The sequence below is a fragment of the Spermophilus citellus genome, assembly GCF_964194105.1.
Source record: "Spermophilus citellus genome assembly, chromosome: 7".
Classification (NCBI taxonomy): domain Eukaryota; kingdom Metazoa; phylum Chordata; class Mammalia; order Rodentia; family Sciuridae; genus Spermophilus; species Spermophilus citellus.
The window spans coordinates 92,898,921-92,926,514 of record NC_138188.1 but is presented as its reverse complement, the minus strand read 5'-3'; the positions used below and the strand labels follow the sequence as shown (position 1 = coordinate 92,926,514).

General features: G+C 34.8%; 1 protein-coding gene across 14 annotated transcripts in view; it reads right to left on the bottom strand.

Annotated features, from left to right (window-relative positions):
* The window catches only part of BBX (BBX high mobility group box domain containing), a 262,512-nt gene that overhangs the window by 77,739 nt on the left and 157,179 nt on the right, over window positions 1-27,594 (bottom strand). For all 14 annotated transcript variants that reach the window (XM_081301612.1, XM_081301606.1, XM_081301608.1 and 11 more), the window contains 3 exons: window positions 20,497-20,667; window positions 15,217-15,459; window positions 4,355-4,550 (listed from right to left, as the gene is read on the bottom strand). In XM_081301612.1, the coding sequence (XP_081157738.1) occupies window positions 4,355-4,550; window positions 15,217-15,459; window positions 20,497-20,658 (601 nt within the window). In that variant the 5' untranslated portion in view covers window positions 20,659-20,667. The remainder of the gene's footprint in view (window positions 1-4,354; window positions 4,551-15,216; window positions 15,460-20,496; window positions 20,668-27,594) is intronic.

The window sequence follows — 27,594 nt, the reverse complement described above, 5'->3', positions numbered from 1 at the left end:
CTTGGCCCATTTGTTGATTGGGTTATTTGTTATCTTATTGTCTAATTTTTTGAGTTCTTTGTATACTCTGGATATTAGGGCTCTATCTGAAGTGTGAGGAGTAAAAATTTGTTCCCAGGATGTAGGCTCCCTATTTACCTCTCTTATTGTTTCTCTTGCTGAGAAAAAACTTTTTAGTTTAAGTAAGTCCCATTTGTTGATTCTTGTTATTAACTCTTGTGCTATGGGTGTCCTATTAAGGAATTTGGAGCCCGACCCCACAATATGTAGATCGAAGCCAACTTTTTCTTCTATCAGACGCAGAGTCTCTGATTTGATATCAAGGTCCTTGATCCATTTTGAGTTAACTTTTGTGCATGCTGAGAGGAGGGGATTCAGTTGTCTTATTGTTTAATTTTTTGAGTTCTTTGTATATTCTGGATATTAGGGCTCTATCTGAAGTGTGAGGAGTAAAAATTTGTTCCCAGGATGTAGGCTCCCTATTTACCTCTCTTATTGTTTCTCTTGCTGAGAAAAAACTTTTTAGTTTAAGTAAGTCCCATTTGTTGATTCTTGTTATTAACTCTTGTGCTATGGGTGTCCTATTAAGGAATTTGGAGCCCGACCCCACAATATGTAGATCGGAGCCAACTTTTTCTTCTATCAGACGCAGAGTCTCTGATTTGATATCAAGCTCTTTGATGCATTTTGAGTTAACTTTTGTGCATGGAGAGAGAAAGGGGTTCAGCTTCATTTTGTTGCATATGGATTTCCAGTTTTCCCAGCACCATTTGTTGAAGATGCTATCCTTCCTCCATTGCATGCTTTTAGCCCCTTTATCAAATATAAGATAGTTGTAATTTTGTGGACTGGTCTCTGTGTCCTCTATTCTGTACCATTGGTCCACCCGCCTGTTTTGGTACCAGTACCATGCTGTTTTTGTTACTATTGCTCTGTAGTACAGTTTGAAATCTGGTATGGCTATACCTCCAGATTCACACTTCCTGCTTAGAATTGCTTTTGCTATTCTGGGTCTTTTGTTTTTCCATATGAATTTCATGATTGCTTTATCTATTTCTACAAGAAATGCCGTTGGGATTTTGATTGGCATTGCATTAAACCTATAGAGAACTTTGGGTAATATCGCCATTTTGATGATGTTAGTTCTGCCTATCCATGAACAGGGTATATTTTTCCATCTTCTAAGATCTTCTTCTATTTCTCTCTTTAGGGTTCTGTAGTTTTCATTGTATAAGTCTTTCACCTCTTTTGTTAGGTTGATTCCCAAGTATTTTATTTTTTTTGAGGATATTGTGAATGGGGTTTTTTTTCCTCATTTCCATTTCAGAAGTTTTGTCGCTGATATACAGAAATGCCTTTGATTTATGTGTGTTGATTTTATATTCTGCCACTTTGCTGAATTCATTTATTAGTTCTAGTAGTTTCTTTGTAGACCCTTTTGGATCTTCCAGGTATAGAATCATGTCATCAGCAAATAGTGATAATTTAAGTTCTTCTTTTCCTATTTTTATGCCTTTAATTTCTTTTGTCTGTCTAATTGCTCTGGCTAGTATTTCAAGAATTAAATTGAACAGAAGTGGTGAGAGAGGGCATCCCTGTCTCATTCCAGATTTTAGAGGGAATGCCTTCAGTTTTTCTCCATTTAGAATGATGCTAGCCTGAGGCTTAGCATATATAGCTCTTACAATGTTGAGGTAAGTTCCTGTTATCCCTAGTTTTTCTAGTGTTTTGAACATAAAGGGATGCTGTGCTTTGTCGAATGCTTTTTCTGCATCTATCGAGATGATCATATGGTTCTTATCTTTAAGTCTATTGATGTGGTGAATAACATTTATTGATTTCCGTATATTGAGCCAGCCTTGCATCCCAGGGATGAATCCTACTTGATCATGGTGCACAATTTTTTTGATATGCTTTTGTATTCAATTCACCAGGATTTTATTGAGAATTTTTGCTTCTAAGTTCATTAGAGATATTGGTCTGTAGTTTTCTTTCTTTGAAGTGTCTTTGTCTGGTTTCAGGATCAGGGTGATGTTGGCCTCACAGAATGAATTTGGAAGAGCTCCTTCTTTTTCTATTTCTTGAAATAGCTTGAAAAGTATTGGTATTAATTCTTCTTTGAAGGTTTTGTAAAACTCCGCTGTATACCCATCCGGTCCAGGGCTTTTCTTGGTTGGTAGTCTTTTGATGACTTCTTCTATTTCTTCCTTTGTTATTGGTCTGTTTAAATTGTGTGTGTCTTCCTGACTCAATCTGGGCAGATCATATGACTTAAGAAATTTATCGATATCTCCACTATCTTCTATTTTATTGGAATACAGGGTTTCAAAATACTTTCTAATTATCTTCTGTATTTCTGTAGTGTCCATTGTGATATTGCCTTTTTCATCCCGTATGTTAGTAATTTGAATTCTCTCTCTTCTTCTCTTCATTAGCATGGCTAAGGGTCTGTCGATCTTATTTATTTTTTCGAAGAACCAACTTTTAGTTTTATCAATTTTTTCAATGGTTTTTTTTTTTTGTTTCAATTTCGTTGATTTCCGCTCTGATTTTAATTATTTCTTGTCTTCTACTACATTTGCTGTTGTTTTGCTCTTCCTTTTCTAGGGTTTTGAGATGAAGTGTGAGTTCATTTATTTGTTGTTTTTTTCTTTTTTTGAGGAATGAACTCCAGGAAATGAATTTCCCTCTTAAAACTGCTTTCATTGTGTCCCATAGATTCCGGTATGTTGTGCCTGTATTGTCCTTTATCTCTAAGAATTTTTTGATTTCCTCCTTTATGTCCTCTGTAACTCACTGATCATTCAGTAACATATTGTTCCATTTTCCAGGTGATGCAGGATTTTTCCTTCCTTCTTTTATCATTGATTTCTAGTTTCATTCCATTATGATCAGATAAGGTGCAAGGTATTATCTCCACACCTTTTATATAATTTGAAATAATTATTTGTTTGCAAAGAATAATTGAATGTTGTTAAAAAAAAAAAGTCCAACATGCACTAACCTTGTTTTAGAAGTGAGAGAAAAAGCAATGGATGCTAAATGATAATCAAAGACATTTATATTAGAAGCCAGTCATCTACATAAGACTTTTTCATCTTGATAAGAAAATGTTTTAGAAACACTCCAAATGATATAATATGGGAAATTCAGAAAATCACCAAGACTATCCACAAGACTATCCATTAACAAGTGAGTTGCAGCTAAAATCGTACAAAGTGAAAGCTAAAACAAGAGCAGATCTCTGTTTTGATTCTTTGGGACATAGTATATCTTAGCGGTTAAATTCATGCTTAGAATACCCCTGTTCCTGGGTTTAATCCCCATAAAAAGGGGGGAAAAAGATGAAGCCAACCATCATTTTGAGAGCTCACTTAAGAATCACACTATAGACACATATAGATCATCTGGAGACTGTTTCCCCAGAATTGCCATTGTGTTAAGCTTAATTTTTAGCATTTATATAAATTGCGTATTGAACTCTTAAATCTGGTAAGGTCTGTTGGCTATTTAAAAACAAAAATGTGTCATCCCAGTATTGCCCAACTTCCTTCCAACCTTTCCATATTGCAAATGGTTCAGTACACTGATTTTGAAGAGATTGTGTTTGATGAAATAGGAACTCTGTGCTCAACACCAGCTTCACTGCTTCTACCCTGCCCAATCTCTGAATTTCATCTTGGCAAATTCTTCTTTTGACTACTGCATTGCAATGACCAGGATAGAGGCATTTACAAGGTGAATATAAATGCTTTATTTCATGGTAATAAATGCTTCAGGATTCCTTACCATCCTAGAAAGTATTAAAGGTTCCATAACAAATGGGACCACCTGGAATTTTAAATTTGCATGGCCCATAGAGGAACTGGGAAGTGGGGGATGGGGGTGGGGGTTTAGGATGGAAACTCTGTAAGACACAGCTTTTAGATACACCTGAGATGTGTGATTGAGTTGTTCATATTTTTGCCTCAATGTTTCAGATACAGAGATGATATACATAATTGTAGCTTTCTTACTGGGATACCTTTGTAGTGTGTATATGTATTGAAATATTTTAAATATTAAAAAAATTCCCTAAGCTCCTAACAATCTCCACATTTTCGTCTACTTTTCTATATACTAATGACAGGAATTCACACATATGTATAACTTGGTCTCTCCATCTCCTTTCTTTAGTTATATATATATTCTTTGTATATCATCTTCTAGTGCTTTAAGATATGCCATTTATTTGTGATTGCTTCATATTGGTCATAAATTTTACTACCCCAAACTGTGTACTATTAGTTAAAAATATTAATGAAATGTATTGTCCTATTACTAAAAAAGATGTAGAAACAACATCTAAACTCACCAGCCATTCCAAAGTTCAGCTGAGGCATTTCTTCAGTCTTTGCCTTCTTGGGGCTTGGCAAGTCTCTTGAAGAGTCAGATGGAAAGGCCCAAAGTTTCTTCCGTGGATTGACTGTGGGAGTTGGCGATTTCACAGGCTTGTTCGTAGTAGGACACCATTTGTAGCCAGGATTTGCTTTCATAAATGCATCTTTATACTACGAATAAAAATCAGCAAATTTTAATTTGACAAACAGATTGAAGAAAGTTCAAATAGCTTTCACCCTATTTCCCTCAGTTAGATAACGAATGAGGAAACCACTTTCAGTGACTTTAGCTTTCCTCGTAGAGAAATAATAATCTTACCACAGGGCTCTACGGACAAAGTCCATTGTGGGATAAGAGCTCAGAAGGTACATATACTTTGTGTCTTTTAATCCCCATTTTCTTCAGCTACAAAAGCCTGTCTGATATCGGTGGGGACAGGAAGTTGTTTATAACTGAAAGAACCAATGTTCTGGAGACAGAAAATATAGGGTTCAAACTCTGATATTTCCACTTCAGGCTATGGTAACCAAGGAGAGAAAAAACGACCTCTCTAGGTCTCAATCTTAGATTGCATCAACAGAGAATACCACCACCAATGCCTAGGGTTATTGTCAAAAGTGGTTTATTTCAAAGCAACTTTGGGTACACATCACAGAGTGTGGGTTACATCAGTGCCAGGAGTCAAGATTCTTCCCATAGCTTTATTTAACCTGCTAACTATGGTTTAAAAAAAAAATTACATTTGTGTTTTGATGTACTTTGTCAGATAAATGCAGGTAAACTCACAGCAAAATACTTCACTGTGGGATAAAGGAGCCAAGATCAAGAGCAGGAGAAGGGGAACAGAGTAGTACAACTGACATTAACTTTTCAGTTATTTGAAGACCAGGGGCCATAAGGAGGGAAAAGCACTAGATGCACAGTCTGATGGTCTGAATTCAAATCACCCTCTACTTCAGCCACCTGTGGACATTAAGCAAGTTATGTAACCTTTCTCAATTTCAATTCCTCCATCAATAAAGTGTCAGTGTACCTGCCAACATTTTGTAATGCACACACATGACTGAATATATGAACGAGCTCTGAGAGCTCTGATGTGTGATGTTGCAATTAATCTATCATTAACTTTATATTTTACTTGGAAATTTCAACATCCCCTAACATCTTTCTTTCTCCTTTGTATTTCTGTGGCTTGCTACTATAACCCTTTCTCTCAACTCTGATGTCTCGTTCTCCTTTCACTAAAATGAAATACCATATTGATAATCATTGTATGTTACCAAAAGTTATATTATCTGTTAAAAAAAGATATTTTCCTTGTATTCTTCAACTGTTACATGTAAATGCTATTGGATATTTTATTAAATTAATACAATTTTTTCAATCTCATAAGCTTACCTTTTAAAACGGTCACTCTGTGCATACGATTAACTAATTTAGTATGTTTCAAATACTTTTATATTTAACCCAAACTAAAAAAAATTTGCCACTTAACGCTGGTCTAAGAAAGAACATGTAGTCCAAATTAACTTTTCCCCACCATTTCATTTTAAATCATATAAATGAAAAACTAAATCATGGATAATAATGCAATTTTAATACACAAGAGTCTAATATTATCTCAAGGTTATCTTAACTCAAATTTTCTCAAAATTTTACCTATAAATTGTAAATTTACCTATCAATGGATATAAAAACTCACAAGATACTCACTTTTCTTATAAAAGTAATTAAAATAATACACAGGACTAGAATTTTTATTACATTCCAGAATGTAATTAGGGGTAGCAAATGTGATATAGGAGATACACTACCACAGTCCATGCATGTGGATGAGGGATTTGCATATTAAGCTAAGGCAGACAAATAGCCTTGGCTGCTGTCTATAGGCAGAAAGTGACAAATGATAGGGTGAAGTGAAAATGGAAGTAGCAGACACATGCATCATTACTGTGTCCTACTAGAAGGCACATGGGCTGTTTGTCAGATGAACAGTCATTTGAACAAAGGTCACTATTTTATAAACTGACAAAAGACTTTCAAATTTATTAACATATTTGTCATGAGAAATGAATTATCTTTTTGGGGGAGAAGTTCAAAATTTTTAAGAAAGTCACAATAGTAAGATGCTGGATGATGTCATCGGCATGCAAATTGCCTGTTTTTTAGGTAGGTGTCCTCTCTTCTTCTCTCCACGTTCATTTGTTGAATAAAGTCTTTTTCAGTAAGACATCACATCTTTTGCTAAGAATTATTTAATAATGTGCTTCAGTGAAAATCAATACTGTTGTCTTTACAAATGAATTATTGACAGCATCAACTATTTTTAGAGCATAGCTGGTGATTCTAATGAAGGCCAGCTTAAACTAATTTACAATGGGGAGCTGATGCTCAAGATGACAGAAAGCAGTGAGAAGCACTACACCACAATCATGTCCCTTATCCTGTATACATTCTACCCACTCTCACTGCAAATACTCTGTGAGCACTAATTAAGGGTGACTTACCAGACACCAATAGAAAAAGGTATGAATTGAGTTCCTGTCTTCATATTGCTTATATTTTTCAATTAATTACACAACAAATATTTCTTTTTACACATGGCCCATTAGCCTCACCCTGACTCAGGCATGCAAAATGGTTTTGTAAAAGTTTGTAAAGGGGAAGCTACACATTAGTGGAAGAATTGACAAAGGTCAAGAGACTATGGAATATGAAGAGTTTTATAGAAAATGGGAACTGAGAATTTACTAAGTGGACCAATACCTTGGAACTGTATCATAATGTTAATCTTACAGATTCTTAAATACAATATAGATGATCAATACCATGACAACATGTATTCAATTGTGCATGCACATATATGAGTGTATATATATGTTTTGGGTGCTAAGGAATGAACCTATGGCCTCATACAAGCTAAGCATACAATCTACCAGCCCCTTGATCGAGTATATATTGAGCAGAAGAGTTAAAAATGTGGGAGACAGGAAAAGAGTAACACATAATTCTTGTCCTTAATTAGAAAGTTTAAAAATTGGATGGAGAAGCCATAAATTCATGTGAAAATAAAGTAGTATATGAGCATCAAGTGAGGGCAGGGGCAAGAAGAGTCTTAAGGTATAAGAATGTCCTTGGAACTAGGCACCTCAATCACTTGCTTCAGCTATAAGAAACAACAGAAATGCTTAATCATTTGTTGTGATAAGGTTATTTAGGAAGGGATTACAGAGAAGGCTGGATAAAGGAGAAATGGGAGGAGATTTTGTATATAGTTTGAAGTAAACAGCAAGTGAACTTATTACCATGCTGTTCAACCATGTGGGCAAAATCCATCATCAAAGGACTGAAAGGGTCAAAGAGATAGGCCTTGCTTATCCAGATATCCATGGCCAAACTGTTCATGCTAGAGGTGGGAGAGAAATTCATTCATCCTCCAAGAACATCAATCACAGGCTAATTTGTTCTAAATATTTCAGTGAAAAAATCTTGTAGGTAACTAAATTCTTGTAGGTAACTAAATTCTCGCTATAACACTGACTTTCTAATTTCTACCAATTAAAATGAAAATTTACCTCAAAGGCTCCAGTTTCTTTATGCAAATTTCCAGACAATTAAATGATCTAAACGTACTTTACAAATACAGTTTCTGACTTATATAAGTTACTTGGTAATGCTAACTCCCTTCTCTTTTACCTCAACTACTACTGTATTTCATTAGCAATAATTACAAATTTGTATGTCAGTTATTGATTCTTCTGTTATTCATTACTGGCATTAAAGACATATCTTTTGTCACATCGTTTTCTGTCCTACATTTGAAAATGGCATTATTATATAACAATATTATATCCAGCTAGGCGCGGTGGCACATGCCTCTAATCCCAGCAGCTCAGGAGGCTGAGGCAGGAGGATAGCACCAGCCTCATCAAAAGCAAGGTGCTAAGCAACTCAATGAGACCCTGTCTCTAAATAAAATACAAAATTTTATTTAGGGCTGGGGGGGGTGAGTCAGTAGTTGAGTGCCCCTGAATTCAATCCCCGGTACCAAAAAAAAAAAAAAGAATATTATGTCAATCTTTAAAAAATGTGGATTCAATATTACTTTTCCAGATCAAATACAAATGTAAATCTGATCTATGAAGCAAACTAAAATGAAAGAAATATTCACCTATTGTTCTCCAGTTGTTTATTTTTAATTGGTGGAATTCTATTTAAATGTCCACTAATATTTCTAGTTGTTATTACAGTCTAGATCTTCTCAACAGAGTGAATGACAAAATAACAACCCTGTAAGATTTAATAATAAGGGATGCTGAGAACGTCTGTATAAATAAAGATGACAACTCTGGTGCAAATATGAAAAAAAAATCTACCAGAATTTTGAGAGATTACACAGGAAACTATCTGATTTTTAAAAAGTTATTATACATATTTTATTTCATACATACTCTACAGCAGGCTAACTGAACAACAGCATAGTAAGTTCTAAGACAGCTGTATCTCTTTCCATCAGCAGGCAGAAATCACATTATGCAAGGGGAAAAAGGAAAGAGTGATATTTGAGAAGTGTCACTAAGCAAGTGCAGACTTAGTCTGAGGATCTTTCCATCACAAAAAATTGGACATTATCATTAGGATAATATGACTCAATTCACTATGTGATGTGAATTATCCTTGATAGCTGTTTCTAATAGGAAGAAAATTAATTAGACTTTCACATGACAGAACACTGAATTAAGTTTATGGTTTTGGCTGGATAAAAATATTTTAAGTTATACAGTAGCCTGAAAAACTTTAATGATAAAGCTATTCCCATAGAAATTATATACATAAAACAGTGGCTTCAATACCATGATCAGAGAATTGTTTGGTTGATCTATGGTGGAGAAGTCAAAGGAAAAACTGAAATCAAGGGAGTTATCTACAGGTGCTTGAATTGTGTAAGGGTGAGGATTAATGTTAAGACAGTGGTTTCTTTTTATATGTAAATTTTATTCACTAATTTGGATAATTAGGAGAAAAGTCAGTATGTGCTAATTTTAAAAATCATAATTTAAGAAGTCTTTTACAATTTTAATTTTGTTACTTCTTAAAAAGTAGATAGGGATTTGGGTGAGAAAACATTAGCTAGAAAAGATACTTTAAAAGATTAGAAAGAAGTGTTAATTCATGTTGAATTGTCAAAATGCTTACATTTTCTTTAAAAATATGTTCACTTTGGTTTAATACTTTCCTTAAATACTTTAAAATTACTCCTTACGGAAAAATCTACATCAAGAATTTGCACATTTTTCAAATGGTACAAAAGTTAACTTTTACTCATATCCCTCTGAATGCTCACAAGTTCCAAAGTAATCAAGAATTACTGTAGTAACATCAGAAATCATATTTGAGCATTGGGTCTCACAATCAATCTTAACAATTAACAACCGGAACGAGATACCAAGAGGAGTATAAGAGACTCAGTATAAACTCTCAATATTCCTCACTAGTTCCAGGGTCTTTATAAAGTCCTAGCAATTATATTTGATTTGAATATTTAAATATTATTATTCACTAGCAAACAGATGACCCACAGATGATTATCTTGTTAGAGGCTATTAATCACAATGGACCTTTTCTGCCAAGTTGGACAAATGATTTATCTAGTTTTGTTGCTGCTTGTTGATTCTGCTTCAAAGTCTCAAATTTGCCTTTTAGTAGCCTTTCAATGTAACAATTCATAATAAAAACAGTGACTTATCAGTAGGGTGAAGAAATATCAAATAAAAACCAACATTAAGTTGCTCATTAGTTTTAACTCTAAAACTAACATTTTTATGGAGTACTAAACTTTACATAATGTGTGCCTATATATTTCTTCACTTGTACCTTACATCCAACCCTATGAGGGCAGCAGGCATCTTACAGAAATTTTATGGATGTGGAAATCCAAAGAGATCTAAGTTAAAGAGAGTTGATTATTAGAATCCCAGCCTCACTACTACTAACTTTGCTTGCTTGGAAAAGTTAACTTTCCTCAGTGATCTCATCTTTATCTTCTGGAAAACAATAATCCATTTGTGGGATTGTTCTGAGGATTAGCAAAATGGACCTTGTCATGGACATGGTAAAGCAATATTTGAACGTTTTATAAATTATACAAATTTATACCAAAGATATATCTACATATTATTATCATTTGCAATGCTGGGGATCAATCCAGGACCTCTTGCATAACTAGACAAGCACTGTACTACTGAGCTATGCCCCTAACCCCTGGGTATATTTTTTTAAATTCAGCTAAGAAAAGTCCTGGTGTCTGGAATACAAGAATGCAAAAGTTTAAGAAAACAGGAGTGTTGCGAAATATGGAGCACAAACATGTTTTTTACCATCTACTTCCCCTCTAGAGTTGTGGGGTCCTGATTAAGCCACACTCAGAAAGCTCCACAATGAGTCATTGGATTAGAGGTGGTCAAAGAAAAAAGCTGACAAATGAGAGAGGATTCAAAAGAGAAAAACCCAAAGAAAAGTGAAGAGAAAATTCAAAAAAATCAAGAGTTGAGAATCATTTACTACATAAATAAAAATTTGAATGTAACTCAATTATTCACAAAGGCTCACCAATAATTCCCACTGGGAAATAAAGGATAGACATTATTCAAAAAAATTCAAAAGATGTTCTGAAAAGGAAGCAAACCAAATTTTAACCAAAGTTTTCAGGGTAAATATACAAAATAAAAATGTAGTTTTTAAAAGAACACTAAAGTATCATCTATCTGGAAATCACTTATGTGTAGCATTTGCTTCTCAAGGATGCTGGATGAATGAGGTGCCACTCTAACAGTACGTCAAGTGCTGCAGCACGCTGGCAAGAATACAAATTCTATCTGCTAAGCTTGATGCATAACAGTTAAGAAAGGCCTCCACACTTTAATTCATGAGAAATATGGTGTAACAACTTTGAAGTGGATTTCATTTTTGATGAAGCCAAAACAAGGGAATGAATGGTCTGTATAAAATTATCCTAGTTGCAAAGAAATAACCAAAAATACTTTAATCCTGTCTTGAAGAAATATGGAGAAAGAAGTCATTGAAATCTCCATAGAGTTTTGCAGTGGTAATAATCTTTTATCCAGTACTGAAAACAGATACCAATATTTACAAAGGGCAAGTATGATTCACCTTCAAATTTCATTCTGTTGCATTTAATTCCATAGCTGTTTTACCTGCATACAATTGAACTTACAAACTTTTCAACTTGATCTCTCGTGATTCTCTTATTTACCTTTACATCATTATTTCCTATGACTATCATACACATAACCCCTGCTCTAGGTAAAATAAACTTCCTAGTTCCTGAAACTGATCTTAAGTTCCCACATCTACTCTGAGCCTTGTCTTTCTTTTTGAATCCTATCATCAAAACCAAGAATATAAAGCCTTTCCTGATATACTTCCACTTCTCTAGCATAGGCAGATTCTTCCCATAAGATGAAAAATATTTTATTGTTACCATTCTAGCCACACTTAAATCCATTTAGCTCTCAGGCATTTAAACTGGGTAGGATAAATATACCATTGTTCACCAACATATGACTAGCCAAAATACTAACTCCTATGAGTGTTAGATTTCTTTTTCGAAGGAGAGAGATCATCTTACATGTTTATGCTTGCTTAAAATAGTGAGCAAGGAATGAACAAAATCAATCAATAAATGCATGCATTCTACTGCATACCCCTGGTCCTCTAGTCCTCTGGTCCTAAAAGGCAGGGAGCTCCATCAAGGTAATTTTTTCTAAATTTTCCAGATTTGCCCCTCCTCTTTGTACTGAATTCTAGCTAAAGGTCAAGATTATGATCCTATAAATCCATTAAATATAATAATAAATTTAGGTGACAATCAGAAGGTTCCAGGAATATCCTACGCAAAAATGCAGAGATTTGTGTCCCTCTATATAAAGATGCTAAAAGGAAAGGTAAAATTGCTTCTGCACCTCCTAATATGCAGTCACACATTCAAAAATCAAAACCTGTTAACATGCACAACACTGCACCATCACTGCACACTATTGAATTCAAGAATGCAATACAGGTTATCTCTGTAGGACAGTACTTTTAAGATTTCTTACAACCAGTTATTGCTTAGATGAGATTCATCAGAGAATATAAAACCCTCATTCAACCAGATTTTTCTAACAATGCAAATTAGTACTGGGCAATAATTCAAGAAAATGACAACAAATTATGGAATGGGTGCTTCATCTAACCAAATGTACTAACATAAGGTTGATAATCAGGAGTAAGGGAAGAGTCAGATAAAATTTTCATGAACTAGCAGGTAAGAAAGGAATCACTCTAAATTTGTATTAATTATTACTCGTTCTTATTTTTAAAACATGTTTCTTTTAAAACTACAGAGAGAAAGGAATAAATTACATAACAATGTTTTGGGTAACTATACAACACATACACACAAAACAGTGATCCCATAAGATTATACTGCCTAGTGACATTGTAAATGACTTAAGTACACTATAATGTTTGCACGATGACCAAATTGCCTAATGGCACATTTCTTAGAATGCATGCCTGTCATTAAGTGATGCATGACTGTTTTTTTCACTCAACTAATAATGACAGGATAGCTATTGGTTAAGCTATCACATACACACACTATGTTGAAAGAATATGTGTTGCACCTAATAAAGAATATTTTAAACTGGGGTATAAAATTAAAAGGTTACATATCTAAAATATAGCTTGAAAAGTGAGGGGGAGGTATTTGATGAACACAGAACATATTTATTATTGGCCTCTATAACTAGCAACCACCACCAAAACCTGGTACACAATAGCCACTTAATAAGTATTTGTTGATTGAAATGACATTTCAATTAAGGCTACAATATTAAAATAGAAAGCACCAGTACAATTACACATACTTTAATGTAACTGTGAAATCATTTAGTAAATAGGTAGAAACAAGTAAGAACCATGACTAGAGTCTAGTTGTGCCATAAATTTGAAAAATAGCTAAATCATCTACACTTTGTGGGAGAAACGAGGCAAACTGTTATAAATGCAACTATAAACATGGCAAGTTGTAATGTTGGACATTATGGGCTCCATTTTTAGACTGTAGGGGGCCACCTTAAATGATTTCATTATACAACCACAATGGCAAACATTGTCAGAATCTAATTAAGCAATTAGTAAGGGATTTCCTGTACAAAAATAATACCTCATTTTCTTAAAAGTGGCCACCTATTGGGTTTGTAAATTAGCAGCATTTAAGAAAAGGCAAACAATATACTGGGGATATGCTGCATGTTACCCAAAAACAGCAATCCAAAACAAACTCAAGTGTTTAATTATAGGAAGCTTTATGCAGTTCCCTGTGAGGCTTCAAATAATTGTTTATTTTACCATATAAGCATGACTATGAAAGAATGTAAGGCTATTTAATGAAAAAGTTTTACTGTTAGTTACTGTTATGCTAGTACAAATCTAATGAAACATTTAAAATAATGTAGGTTCCTGCAATTAATTTTAAATTTTCCAGATGGCCAATGTACTTAAAATTCTATCTTTAACAATAGTCAATTCCGGACGCCTTGTGTGATCATTAATTACACAGCAACTATGCTAATCCTTTACTCTGGATTAAAATTTTCCTAAACATTTTACAAGAAATCTTTACGTTGCATGTTTCCTTATTAAAAAACTCAATAAAACCAGAGTAAAACGAAATATTATTTTTTCCCACATACTGATTATCTAATAAAATATCTTGAAACTACATACTTTATCCCCTGCTGGTTCATTTTTCACAGACATAAACCAAATGTTTGGGCAGCAGGGGTTTTCATGAATCAAGATTTTTCTCAAGTTGCAACTCTGAAGAAATATGGTTAAAATTATTCCTTTCAGGTTTAACCACAGGAATATGGTTTTGCTTATCTCTTACTTGGGACTAAATCCACTCATAATATATTTAAATGTGTAATTATCTTAAACTAATTTCAGATTAATGGAGAAACAGAATCTTAATATATAATTTGGAAAAAATTTACTAACTGCTATCATTTTGAAATTGATTAATGTTCCACCTCTCTGAATAACCTTCCTGAATGGAAATGTTTCTCACCAAGGACTGCCTCCACAGTGTTTACATACATGAACACATCACAGTACATCCTATTCTACTGCCATTCATGCCTTTATTGGTCTTAAATATTCATGTGGTGCTATTTTTGGAGCAGAAACAAGTTAAAGCATAGCTCCTGAAAACTGTGTTCATTACAAAATCAAAAAAATGTTATAGCTGAAAGGCATACAACTCTGTCCAACTTCCTCACTCAAGTTAACATTAAGAAGAAGAAGAAACTGCTGCTGCTAAGACCCTGAGATTGACTTATATATATGATCACGAAGCATTTAGCATATGAAGACTCTTTCGCATGATACAATTAGAATAAGCTAAGATTGTCATCTTTACCATGGACATTCTCCAAAAGCAGAAGCTGAGTTCCTAGAAAAAAATTAAAAGAAAATCACAAGACATAATTAATAAATCACCATTCATAATAAATCAATCCCTTATGTCAATTAATGGAGTATTGACCATGAGAAAAAACTTGGTAATAACTTGCTTTCAGTACCTCCACCAGCATTTCCTAGATGGGCCTGGGACACAGGAACATAAGGAAAACAGTTCTTCTATTTTCCCTTAGCACCTGAGATTCAGGATTGATTTTTCTCATTGCTAGACCTTCTGTAGGTACTTGGTATTTCCTGAATGGGAATGGATGCTCAAAGCCATCATGACACCTTGTCATTGTAACCTACCTCCTTGGCCATGTCTGTATATTTCTGCTTTTCCTTTGGATCGAGAACAGCCCACCAGTCAGCTAGTATCTTGGTAGCACCTCGGTTATCAAGCCTGGGGTGTTCCTGACGGACAAGGGGACGATGGCGTTTGCAAAATAAAAGAAATGCATTCATTGGTCTACGGGCTCGCTGTTCTGGTGAATCATCATCTTCAGTCTCACCAACATCTTGCTCTAGGCCATCAGCCCCAAGAAGTTGAACCTATTACCAATCAAAACAAAAGTTTAACACATCTCAATTATGATTTAACAATCCATTTCTGTTTGTAATTTTTTTCTTACCTCTATTTTTCCTTCTTACTTCTATTTAAATACCAAACAAATTGAAAGAAGTAATGATTTTTTAAAATCATCAATCACTATTGGTACTTGGAAACTAGCTTATGATGTATCCTGCTTAGTGTTTACAGCAACTGTGTATGTCCTTATTATAGTAATATATTACATTATTATAACTGCTTAGATTTTAATGTTATATCCATATGCAAATATGCCACAATCCCATATGTGTGTGTGTGTGTGTGTGTGTGTACACATAATACACAAATTCAAACAATAATAATGAAAGGGAGATTAGGATAGTGTAACAAGTGAATGGCAAGGGAGGAAAGGAAAGGAAAAGTACTAGAGAATGAGATTAATAAAAGTATGTTATGTGCATGTATGAATATGGCATAATGAATCCCACTATTATGCATAGTTATAATGCCCCCCCAACAAATTAAATTCAAAACTAATTACTTACACTTTTTCTGTTTCATTAAACAGAGGGATTTCAGAACAAAAAATTTCTTATTTATATTTATAATCATAGTGCCTAACTTCTTGTCTGGTATAACATTAATAATTAATTGCTAATGAATGAATAAATTTAGCTTTTGTTTTATTTGTCTCAAAAGTTAACAATGTACATAAAAATATATCAGTGTTAGCTCTTTCTCCTCTTTAGAAAGCACTTATCTTCAGTTAATAATATGAGAATGTTTAATATGAAAACATGTAATAAAAAGCTAATACAGTTCACTAAATGTTCTTGCAAACATCACAAGTGGGGCTTCCTAATGTAAAATACCAAAATAAACATTTAACATGATTACTTGAAAGAAAAACTAATAGGTAAATCTTTAAGCCTATAAATATCAAGCTATCTTGTCTAGTGAAATGTTATGATATGAATAAACTCCTTAACCATCAGATTAAAATCCTCCCTTTTCATAAACATTCTGTTTAGTCACTGTTTAAGGTCTTCTGGTCTGTAATCGCATTTCCACTGCCCTAGTACCACTTTGGTCTGTGGCCTAGTCTTGCTTTTAATCTCTGACACTTCTTACATTTGACTGCCAGATTAAATTTCTTAAACATATCTCTGATCACAGAAACTCAAAATATATTAGAATTATAAAATACCTTCTAAGGGTAAAATATGATTCTACAATGTTTCTTGGAAAGAATGAAACCATGAACAGAAATCCAGAATTCTTACTAAGACCATTTTTTAAAAATTTCTTGTTCTATAGTTAAAAGCAAGAAGGATAAAAGCAGCCATTAGACCACCTTATGCAGTAAGGTAGTAGTTCTTAAACTTGAGTATGATTTGGAATCCCTGAAGACTTTGTTAAAACAGATTGCTAGGTCCTATTCTCTTGAGTTTCTGGTGTTGTAGGTTTGGAGAGGGTCTTAACAATTTGTATTTTTAACAAGTTCCCAGGGGATGCTGATGCTGCTGGTCTGAGGATCACACTTTGAGAATCACATCTACAACAGTGGGGTCCTATACAATGTTTACTGGGAAATTAGTATAGTCAGATACTGTAGAAAAATCACTTACTTAATCATTTGGTATTTTTTTAAAGTCTTAAGTATTACAAATGCAGCTAATTAACCATCGATTATCTTTAAACACAAAATAATACAGAAAAATCTAGCAGCCATAGCTATCTTACTATTGGGAATAAAGGATTCAGATTTATCTCCCTCATTATGTATACACTCATTAACAATGATTTGCATTTTCAAGGACTATTTGGCATTGTAGAAGTTGATGAAATAATTGTGGCTTTCCTTTAGAAAAGAATAACTTTTGATTCAGTTACTAAATTGTAAAACTCAAGCTAAAAGCTGGAAAAGGGAACTCACCATTTTAGGAGGGGAGAAATTTAAGCACAATTAAAAAATGATGTGATGACTGCAACAAGGAGCCAGTAAGATAATGAAGCATCAGTGGATGACTAACAGCACGAGGCTCCTAGGAAAGGAGTTGTCTGAGCTACATTTTGAAAGATGAATCAAAATGGGTCAGGTAATCAATGGGGGAAATACAGGGAATTAGAAGCAATGAAGGCTTGAAGGTTTATTTTTAACATCAATATGCAGTTCCATAGCCTTGGTATAAAAAAGATGAAAACAAGATTTGTGAAATAAGGCTGTAGAAAATATGGGCCACTTCATAAAGAAAATGCTTTGCCATGTTAAGAAACGGGCATTTAATCCTGTGAACCAGTGGTTTCAGACTAAATAGATGAGTGAAAAAAAAATTGGGGGGTTTGTCATGAATCATCAACTTTTGATTTGTGCCGAGTATAGGCATCAAAAAAATTTTTTTAATTAACATCTAATGTTCAAATTATTTAACTGAATTAACTGAAAAGTGAGTGAATAAATAAAACATATGAATAAATGACAAAATACAGATAAAAAACTCTGTGGAACTTCTTTTACCAAGGGCCCATTAAAACCTTGTAAGACATTGACACCAGTACCTATAGTTGGATGCAATGGACAGCCAAGTGTGGTATTTTAAGTAGAGGAAAGACATTATTAGATTATAATTAAAGAGTTAATTCCCATCAATGGCATACAGTATGCATGTGAAGAGTAAAACCTGAAGAAACCAAATTACAGATCCCCTAAAAGTTTATTTCAGTTGTCTAGACAGAGGTAAAAACCCATGCTGTAGTACCAGGAATGGACATGTAACACCAGAGAAATGAGAGAGAGCCAAGAGCAGTTGGTATCTCATTGGATTTGAAGATTCAAAATCAAGTGTTTCTAGCTTGTGTGGCAAGTTTCTTCATATATAGAACACTTTTCTGAAGAGATCCCCAAGGGAGGAGAAAGAACAGGACTAGCGAGGCTACATTTTATATGGCTACACAGCGTGCTACATGAAGACCCAAGACTATGAGATAACCATCTGGGGACCAATATAGAGAGGAAAGCAAGACTAAGGGTATGGATGAGATCATTGAACACAGAGAAAAGAGAAAAAGATTTAATTATGTCCCACCTTGCATCCAACACTATTTACTGAGAACCTGCTATGGTATGGTTCCAAGTAATGCAAACAGAGCAGTGAGCACACAAGCCCATGTCCTTATGAAGCAGAGAAGCAGCACAATAGCCTCATGTTCAAAAAGGATCCCTTTGGCTGCTCCTTTGGCTGCTCTATTGAGAACAGACTACAGAAGGGCAAGAGCAGAGGCAGAAAAAGAGGGAAGGGACAATAATCTCTGCTAGAAGTGGTGATGGCTTGCATCGAGGTGGTTGTGGAGAATTGTAGACAATTTCCTGGAATAGGGATGCTCTATGTTTTGAACGTCCTCTTCCAAAACTCATGTTGAAATTAAAACGTCATTGTAACAGTATTAATAGGTAGGACCTATAAGATGTGAGTAGGTCATGAGGGCAGTTGAACAGACTGTCATGGGAGTGGAGTACTACAGGAATTTTTCTGTTTCACATGTATGCTTCCTCTCCACAAGACCCCCTCCACACTGTGAGGCAGCTAGAAAGTTCTCACCAGATACAGCTCCTGGATCTGGGATTCCAAGTCTCCAGAACTTGTGAGCCAAATAAGCTTTTCTTTGTTTATAATTAACCCAGTCTGTGATGTTCTACTAAAACAGCAGCAGATGGACTAAAACAAGGAAAACTAAAACCAGTTCTCTGAAACAGGAAAGGGGAAGGAAAAGAGTAAGTAATGAGATGTGTATATAGGGGTGCAGAGAAAGCTGAAGAAGTAAATTCTGGTGGGTTCTACCATCTCCGTGGAAAAGTCACAGTAAGAGAGACTATACAGGGTATCTCCATAGTTGAAGCCTGAGAAACAGGAGAAATTTTTCTAATTCCTGCTGAGAGAGAGAATTGACCAAAGTCAAGGAAAAAAGGCTAAATGAATATCAAAGCCCTGAAAAATACTAAAAACATATATTTATAAAATTTGTAGTGACACAAAATATATATTCATTTATTCTTCCATTTCAGTATACTTCTATGCATGCCAGGCAGCATGCTCAGTTCTAGGGAGGGAGGCAAGGCCTCTGCTCTTATTGAGCTCCTCCTCTAGTCTAAAAAGACACATGTAAACAAGTCCCCAGGTAAACACATGGAAAATAGTTTTAAGTGCTATGAAGGAAATCCTTTGACTTGGAATGTGTTATATGGGAAGGATACTTGGAGATGATTAGGTATTATTTTTTCAGGGAGGCAGTTTTTGTGTGAGACCTAAATAATAATGAGAAGCCATTTATGCCAAGACCTGAAAAGGGCGTGTGACTTTTGGTGTGTGTGTGGCGGGGGGGGAGGGATTGAACCCAGGGGTGCTTAACAACTGAAACTTTTAAATGTTATTTGGACATAGGCCCTCTCTAGGTTGCTGAGGCTGGTTTTGAATTTCCAATTCTCCTACTTCAGCCTCCTGAGCCACTGGGAGAATGTGTGACTTTCTAAAATTACCTGCATGGCTGTGTGAATTTCTCCACAAGAGCCAACAGCTCAGGTAGGAGGCCAGAGAAAGGGACTTGGAGGACTAGGTCAACAGAGGGGCTTAGTGGGACAAGTAGAGTCAGATGCTATGAAGGTCAGAGCACCAAAGACCAAGAAAGCAGCTCCAAGAGCTCTATGGAGGCAGACTGAGCTGGAAGCAAAAAGAAAAAAGAAAGAAGCAGCAGCCGCCCTCAGAGGGAATTCCCACAAGTTTTAAGAACATTCCCCTATCACTGCATTTCAATATTACTTAGAAATGAAATACTATTTAATAACTGAAAAAGATTCATTTCCGTTAGGAGGAATAGATACTGTAAGGGCAATCAATAAAAATGTCAGTTGAATGAACACATGAGATTTAAATTATACAGATTCTTAGAAAAACATCTTCTTTATCACACAAGTGCACTCAAGTTTCTAGATTACTGTCAGTATTCAAACTTACTTGAAACTTCTGGAGTGAATGAAGACTTACCTTGTCAATATCCTCCTCTTCGTCTTCCTCTTCCTCCTCTTCTGAAAAGTCAAGAAGTTTCTTTGCTAGCAATGGATGCCACTGAAGACACTTGCGTTTTGGTCGTTTTCCAGCTCCTTCTCCTTCTGCTGAATGATCTTTATTTCTATTACTGCCTTTCATTACTATGACCTGTAGTGAGAAAAGAGAGACACAGAGAAAAATCAAAGTAAATTTGATTAAAATTAGTTTATTTTGCTCCCTTAGCTTTATGGGCTCATACTTTTAATGACTAAACTATCTACCAGCTTAGGCATTTAGTGGATTCAGTAAGAATCTTAAGTACATAATCAAGCTTTCATTTTAGTGGGTTAAATTGAGCCAATAAAATTGGTCTTTTATGAAATCTACTTCCTTCCACTCCATAACTTCAAAACTTAAAACCCAAATAAGCTTTAGGACAATTTGACCAGTTAGCTTCATCTATTCACATTTACTCAGGGTAGTGTTTCTAAGTTTCCCATCAGAGGGACAACGAAAGGTGCCTCCTATGGAGCCAAGGGACCCGCAGACGTGACCTTCCAGTCATTCTCTCCTAAGAACAATTTACATAGCTTTTACATTCTATACTACGATAAATCTGTGCCTATGCTACTATGAAATAAAATGAATAATTTTTAAGAATCAAATGGTTTGGATCTGAAATAAAACTATTTCCTAAGATGACACATTTTTCAAAAAGGATCTATGGGCTTGCTGCCTTCAAGGACTCACATCATGAATGCACTAACTGGGAACTCAGCAGGAACACCCTCTGTGCCCATCTACAACAAAACAAAGCAAAAGTTCCCTCACACCTTTCCTTATACATGAGTTGGCAACATGGGCAAAAAGTTTCACTCTTGGGGCTTTTGTTTGTTTGTTTGTTTAAATGGATGATTGGCTCAAATAGCTAAAAAACAACCAGGCTATGAATATGACAAAGTCTTTTAGAAACCGTAAATTCTAAATTACTTTTGAAAGACTTCTAATTACTCTTGATAATATAAAAGTAATACAGATTCATATCATGTGGATGATAATAGCATAAATGAGGTTTGCTGTCTCCATTCGCCCAGCCCTACAGCCCAGAAGTAACTACATTTTAGTTCCTTATGTTTTCTCTCAGCTTTTCTGTCTCATTCATTTATTCATTTGATGTAAAATAAATATAAAAATTATTGTTTACTTATATTCATGCAAAAATTCAAACAATACTAAAATGGTTCAAGACATATGCTGATAATTACAAACACAAAGGTAGTTGCTAATATTATCATGTGGTAGCCTTTTTGCTCAATGCACACATGTACTGGTCCAATGCCTACAAAGGAATATCAGTTAAACTTTTAACATCATGCTAAAACTGAAACTGGGGTCCATGAACATACATATCAAGATTCATCCAGTTCTCAATCCTTCTAAACAACACAGAATAGGCAAATTTATTAATGTTTCTTATTTTCCTGGATCTGGAGCCATGCTTAGGTCTTCCTCCCTTCAAAACCCAAAAATATACACTTAGTGATTTCTCCTAAAATTTGCATGACTTCATCTTAAATATGTGATCAATCTGGAAATTATAAAGGAGTAAGAATCCAGCTTTCCCACCCACCCCCCAAATAGCTAAAACTGCACCAACACCTTTTTTCCACAGAATCTAGCTTTCCACCATTCCTTTGGACTGCTGCTTTTATCCTATATTAAATTACCATATGTATATGAATTTGTGAATTCTTTTCTGTTAATAATTTATCTCCCTCTAACTACATGCCTAGCCTTCTACTAAATTTCATGTCCTTAAAAACTACATCATTCTATACCTTCTTAAAATGGACAAATATAATAGCTAACATTATCATTAATAGCAAATTTTTAAAATTGTATCTATCATGCTCTTTTTATCTTTTAAGTCAATACAGGTTGATCATTTACAATTTTAATAACCAGGTAATATTCCAAAATAAGAATGTATCACAATAACTTCAACCAGTTCACACTGATGAACATTCAGATTATTTCTTTTCAGGACTGCAAAAAAATAGTTGTTCTAATAAAATCATTTTGAAAAACATTAATAAAAATTCTCATTAACTATTAAAAACTGTGGCAAGAAGGCACAGAAGGGGAATTAGTGAGAGAATGAAAGGAAGAGAATAAAAGAAAAAGCTATGTTCCTCTGGCTTTCTTAGCAAAAAACTTACACTGAATATCTGAAGCAATTGTATGACTCGTGAGGCTGCCTTAAGTGTACAAGTTATTGAAAACTCTAAGTGGAATTAGTTAGTCTGGTCTGCTCTTAATAAATGAATAAAGATTTCTTATGAATTGATAGATTGTTTAACGATTCCTATTCTACCTACAAATAAAAACTTGGCAAAGGCAACCCAATTTCCAAAAATATCAATGCTTGCTATGTAAGGAGAAGAGGAAATGGTTATTTCTGTTGTTTATTAATCACTTCAGGATAAGCTGTTGAGTGGTAATTAAACCCATATTGGGGGTCCAATATTTTATGATAACACATTTTTTAAATAAGTAAAAGAATCAATGGAAACTTAAGTCAGGCAATTAAATGGGTAAGTGATGGTCTGAGCCTAGAGAAAGATATATTTTTAGCCCAGAGATTTTGAATTAAATTATGTTATTTAATTTTATATGCATTATGCTATTTGATTTACATACACACAAATATACATTTTCTCCCTGGTATAGTGGAGGATAATTTATTCCAGGATGCCTCTCAGATACCAAAATCTCAGGATGCCTAAGTCCTTTATAAAATGGTATGGCATTTACACAAAACCTACTGTTTTGATTTGGATCTTAAATGTCCCCCAAAGTCTCACATGTTGAAGGCTTGGTTCTAGTTGATGGTGATGTTGGGGAGTTGGGGAAACTCTAGGAAGTGAGACCTAGTACAAGGAAGATTCGTCATTGAGGGCATGTCCTCAAATTTTTATTTTGAGGTAAGATCTTGCTAAGTTGCCCAGGCTGGTCTCAAACTTGTGATTCTCATGCCTCAGCCTCTTCTCCTCCTGCCACCATCCCCGGCTTTCCATATATTTTAAAATCATCTCTAAATTACTTATAATACCTAATGATATTTGGTAGGGTCTCATGACAAGGTGAAGAATTCTGTAGGTGATCAGTATAGAATGCAATATTTTTCTTCTGAGTATTTTTGATCCAAGCCTGTCTCAATATGACAATATAAAAAAAATCTTACGACACAAGGAGCACACTGTATGTGCATGCCTTTGTGATTCTGAAGAAACAAAATCTTGAGAATCAAATCAATAAGCAGTATATGTGGTTTTAAGTTCACATTCACTCCCATCTTGCAATCCCCTGCTTTTATTCTTCCCTTATGGTCCACATAACACTTTGGCTACAAGGTCTTTTCTGATACTCCAGAAATTAATCATTCCTTACTCAGGAATACAGAAGAAAGACTTTGTATTGCTACTGACCTTACCACATTTTTCCCTGAATTATAATCATTTGGGCATATCCTACCACTATTGCTAGGTCTTTTTCTTAATGGTCCAAGACTTTAGCCTTCTATGTTCAGCAGCATCCTGGCTGAACATTAAAACCAGTTAGTTGTGAGGACAATCTCAAACAACCATACCAACCTCCAGTGCTAAACACTGACTATGAGTCACTAATATTTATATTAGGATGGCTTTAAAATTAACTACCATCTCTCTCATTTCCCTGAATTCAGATAGATCTAAGTTGAAAAAGAAAGAAGGATGAAAACCATATAAAATTCTGATAATGTGGATCAAGGTGATATGTGTTGTATGAGAAATACCAGTCACCTGGACTTGGGTACCAAGGAGGTTGGCGATCCCTAGCACAGTATCAGGAACAAGTAGGTCCATTTTTTAACATGAACTTTCACTGAATAAATAAGTGTATCTGACATAGTACATCTCAGATGAAATGATAAAGAAAATGTAATCTACGAAATACTTTCAACTATAAACTAGACTTAAATAACATAGTGATCTATTCCAACTATTTTTAATTTTCTCCGGTAGAAAGAAAGTCAACAGACTGGGTGGGGGAGGGAGGGTAGTGATGTTCCTGATAATAATTCAAAAGTAGTGAGAAAGCAAGAGGAGAATGGAAGTTGAAAAAGTGGGAAATAAAAGGATAAAGAACACAATTTTGTGACAAGATTATCAGTCATCTTATTTCAACAGAAAAATTATTAATTTTACAAGTGACAGAGGAATGATCTTGTAATTATTTTGTCACTTAAAACCCTGTATATTTATTTTAAAGTACGTCTTCTCATTCTCAGACAAGAATAAATTAAGCTAACAATCTATATTCAATAAATGAAACAAATAATGGATTTCATTCAAAAGGAGTCATTCTTCTATTCTACCCTGCAGCTCCAGAAAAACTGGAATCAGGTTATTAAATATCAATGGACTCTGTACTTAAAAGACTCAATAATATAAAATTCTGCTGCTGAGACTGTCAAATGATGATATGAAAGCCCCTGTCTAAAATACTGCCTATTAATTTATCTTACAGAACCAAAGCAACCAGTATGTGCCTCTTTTCTAGGCCAGAATGAGTGTCCCTAATCGATATTCATTGTACTGAATTTAATATCAATCTGATAAACTGGGATAAACTTCACTTAACTATATTTTCAAATGTAGTAAGCACATTCATTAAGACCTTTCTCATGGTCAAATTCGATAAGAAATTTAAAGAAAAAAAGATTGTAAGAAGAAAACAGCACGAAGCAAACACCACAGTTAATACAAGAAAGGAAAAAAATAAAGAGGATATTAGAGCCAGAAAGGCCTCAGAATCTTCTCCCTACCACAGTCATATGATGCTGATCTTTCCTGATGTTAGAACTGAGTAGCAGTTATTTCTGTCAGAACAAACACGATGGCCAGCATAGGGCCTAAAAGGCTCTCTTACACAAATGTACCCCACTTTTAGAAGGAGCATAGTAGGGTCAATAGGCAGCATCGGCCTACTTACACACATGCCAAGATATGGGTAAGAAAGAGAGCATTGTCTCCCATTTATTTACTGAGAAAGAAAGACAGAGAGTTTCCTTTCTTTTGTCTGAGTGACAAACAAAGACAGTGCCTTGGCACAGTAATAAATTTTGTGAATAAGATCCTCTTAGTCTTTCTATCATCTTGTCTTACAATTAAAGACAAGATGTACACCTGTCAATCAGTACACTTCAGACTCATCTGCAGTTTCACCTTCCACAGTTTTAGTTACCTGTGATGCACTATAGTCTGAAAATATTACATGAATAGTTCCGGAAACAAACAGTTATTAAGTTTTAAGTTGCAAGCCATTCTGGGTAACATGATGCAATCTCATGTCATTCCACTCCAACCCACTCAGGATGTGAAACCTTTCTTTCTCCAGAATATCCACATAGCTCTACCTGCTCATTAGATACCTAGCAGCTATCTCAGTCACCAGATTGCTCAGTACTGCAGTGCCTGGACTCAAATAACCCTTACTTTATTTAATAATGGCCCCATAAAGTGTAAAAGTAGTAATGCTGGCAATTCAAATATGTCAAGAATATGCCAAAGAGAGGCTATTAAGTAAAAAGATGAACATTCTCAACTTACAAAGAAAAGCGAGAAATTTTGTAAAGATAGCTAAAACCACAAATAACACCATCAAATTGTGAATAAGGAAAAAGAAATTCTAACATTTGCTGCTGCACCTTAAACTGAAAGTTAAAGCTTCAGTGTATGACAAATACTTAAGTTGGAAAAGGCATTCAATTTGTAGGTGGAAGGCATGAACAAAAAACATGTTCCACCAAACATAGCTGTAATCCCAGTGACTCAGGAAGCTGAGGCAAGAGGATTGGGAGTTCAAAGCCAGCAAGATGCTAAGCAACTCGGTGAGACGCTGTCTATAAATCAAATACAAAATAGGGCTGGGGATGTGGCTTAGTGGTCAAGTGCCCAAGTTCAATCCCCAGTACCCAGAAAGTATTAAGCTTAAGGGTGACTTCAGAAAGGGTTCCCCTGAAACGAGGGACACCAAGCAATTTATTGCAAACTTTAGACTAAAAAACATAAAAAATTACTGGAGAGGCTGTATGGCCTATGAAGAAGTTTCTGCCACATTATATACATCTAAGAAACATCTTTAACAAAATGTACTAAAACACACATTACATTCACATAACTTTTATTACTGTATATTGTTATAATTGTTTTATTAGTAGTTTATTGTTTCTAACCTCTTACTCTGCCTAATTTAGAAATTAAACTTTATATATGTATGTATGTACATATGGAAAAAATATAGTATACATAGGATTTGCTACTATCCACAGATTCAGATATTCACTGAAGTCTTGTGACATATCTTCTCTAGGGATAGACAAGGAGGGATTACTGTACTTGACCTTGTCAGGTCAAACAGTATATTACCAGTTACTCCAATAGGTGTGACCTTCTAGAGAGGGCAAATGCCATGGTTTCCTTTTCTGTCCCAGTGCCTAATCCTGAGTCTGGCACATAGCAGTCCTTGAAAAGGGTACTAACACTTAACCACATATAACTTCCTAGAATGACATGCTCCTAATAATTTTTTTAGATATTAATACACAACTTATATTAAATATTCAAAATGCTACAAAGTAACTGCTACATACATGATATTCATTATGCCACTTAATCCTTACAGGAACTCCCTGAGACAGATACTACTATGAATCTCAGTTGAAGAAATTTCTAGGGTCACAGAGTTAGCAAGTTGAGGAGCTGGGCCTGGAACAGGAAGCCTACCTCGAGAACTCAAATGCTTATCTAGGAAAATAAGCTCTAACATAAGCTTTGCAAATTGTTAATTCTCTGAGCATTTCCTGTAGGAGAAATCGCTCATGGACCATGGAAATAAGACGAAAGCACTCAGAGGCTAATAGGGGACATGTTCAGGAGTTCATGGCACAAAGGCAAGTACCTATCTCTGATAACTCCAAGCAACAATTAAATTAGATGAAAACTCTATGAAGACAAAATCCTGACAAGTGCTGATCATTATTGTTTATTGTAA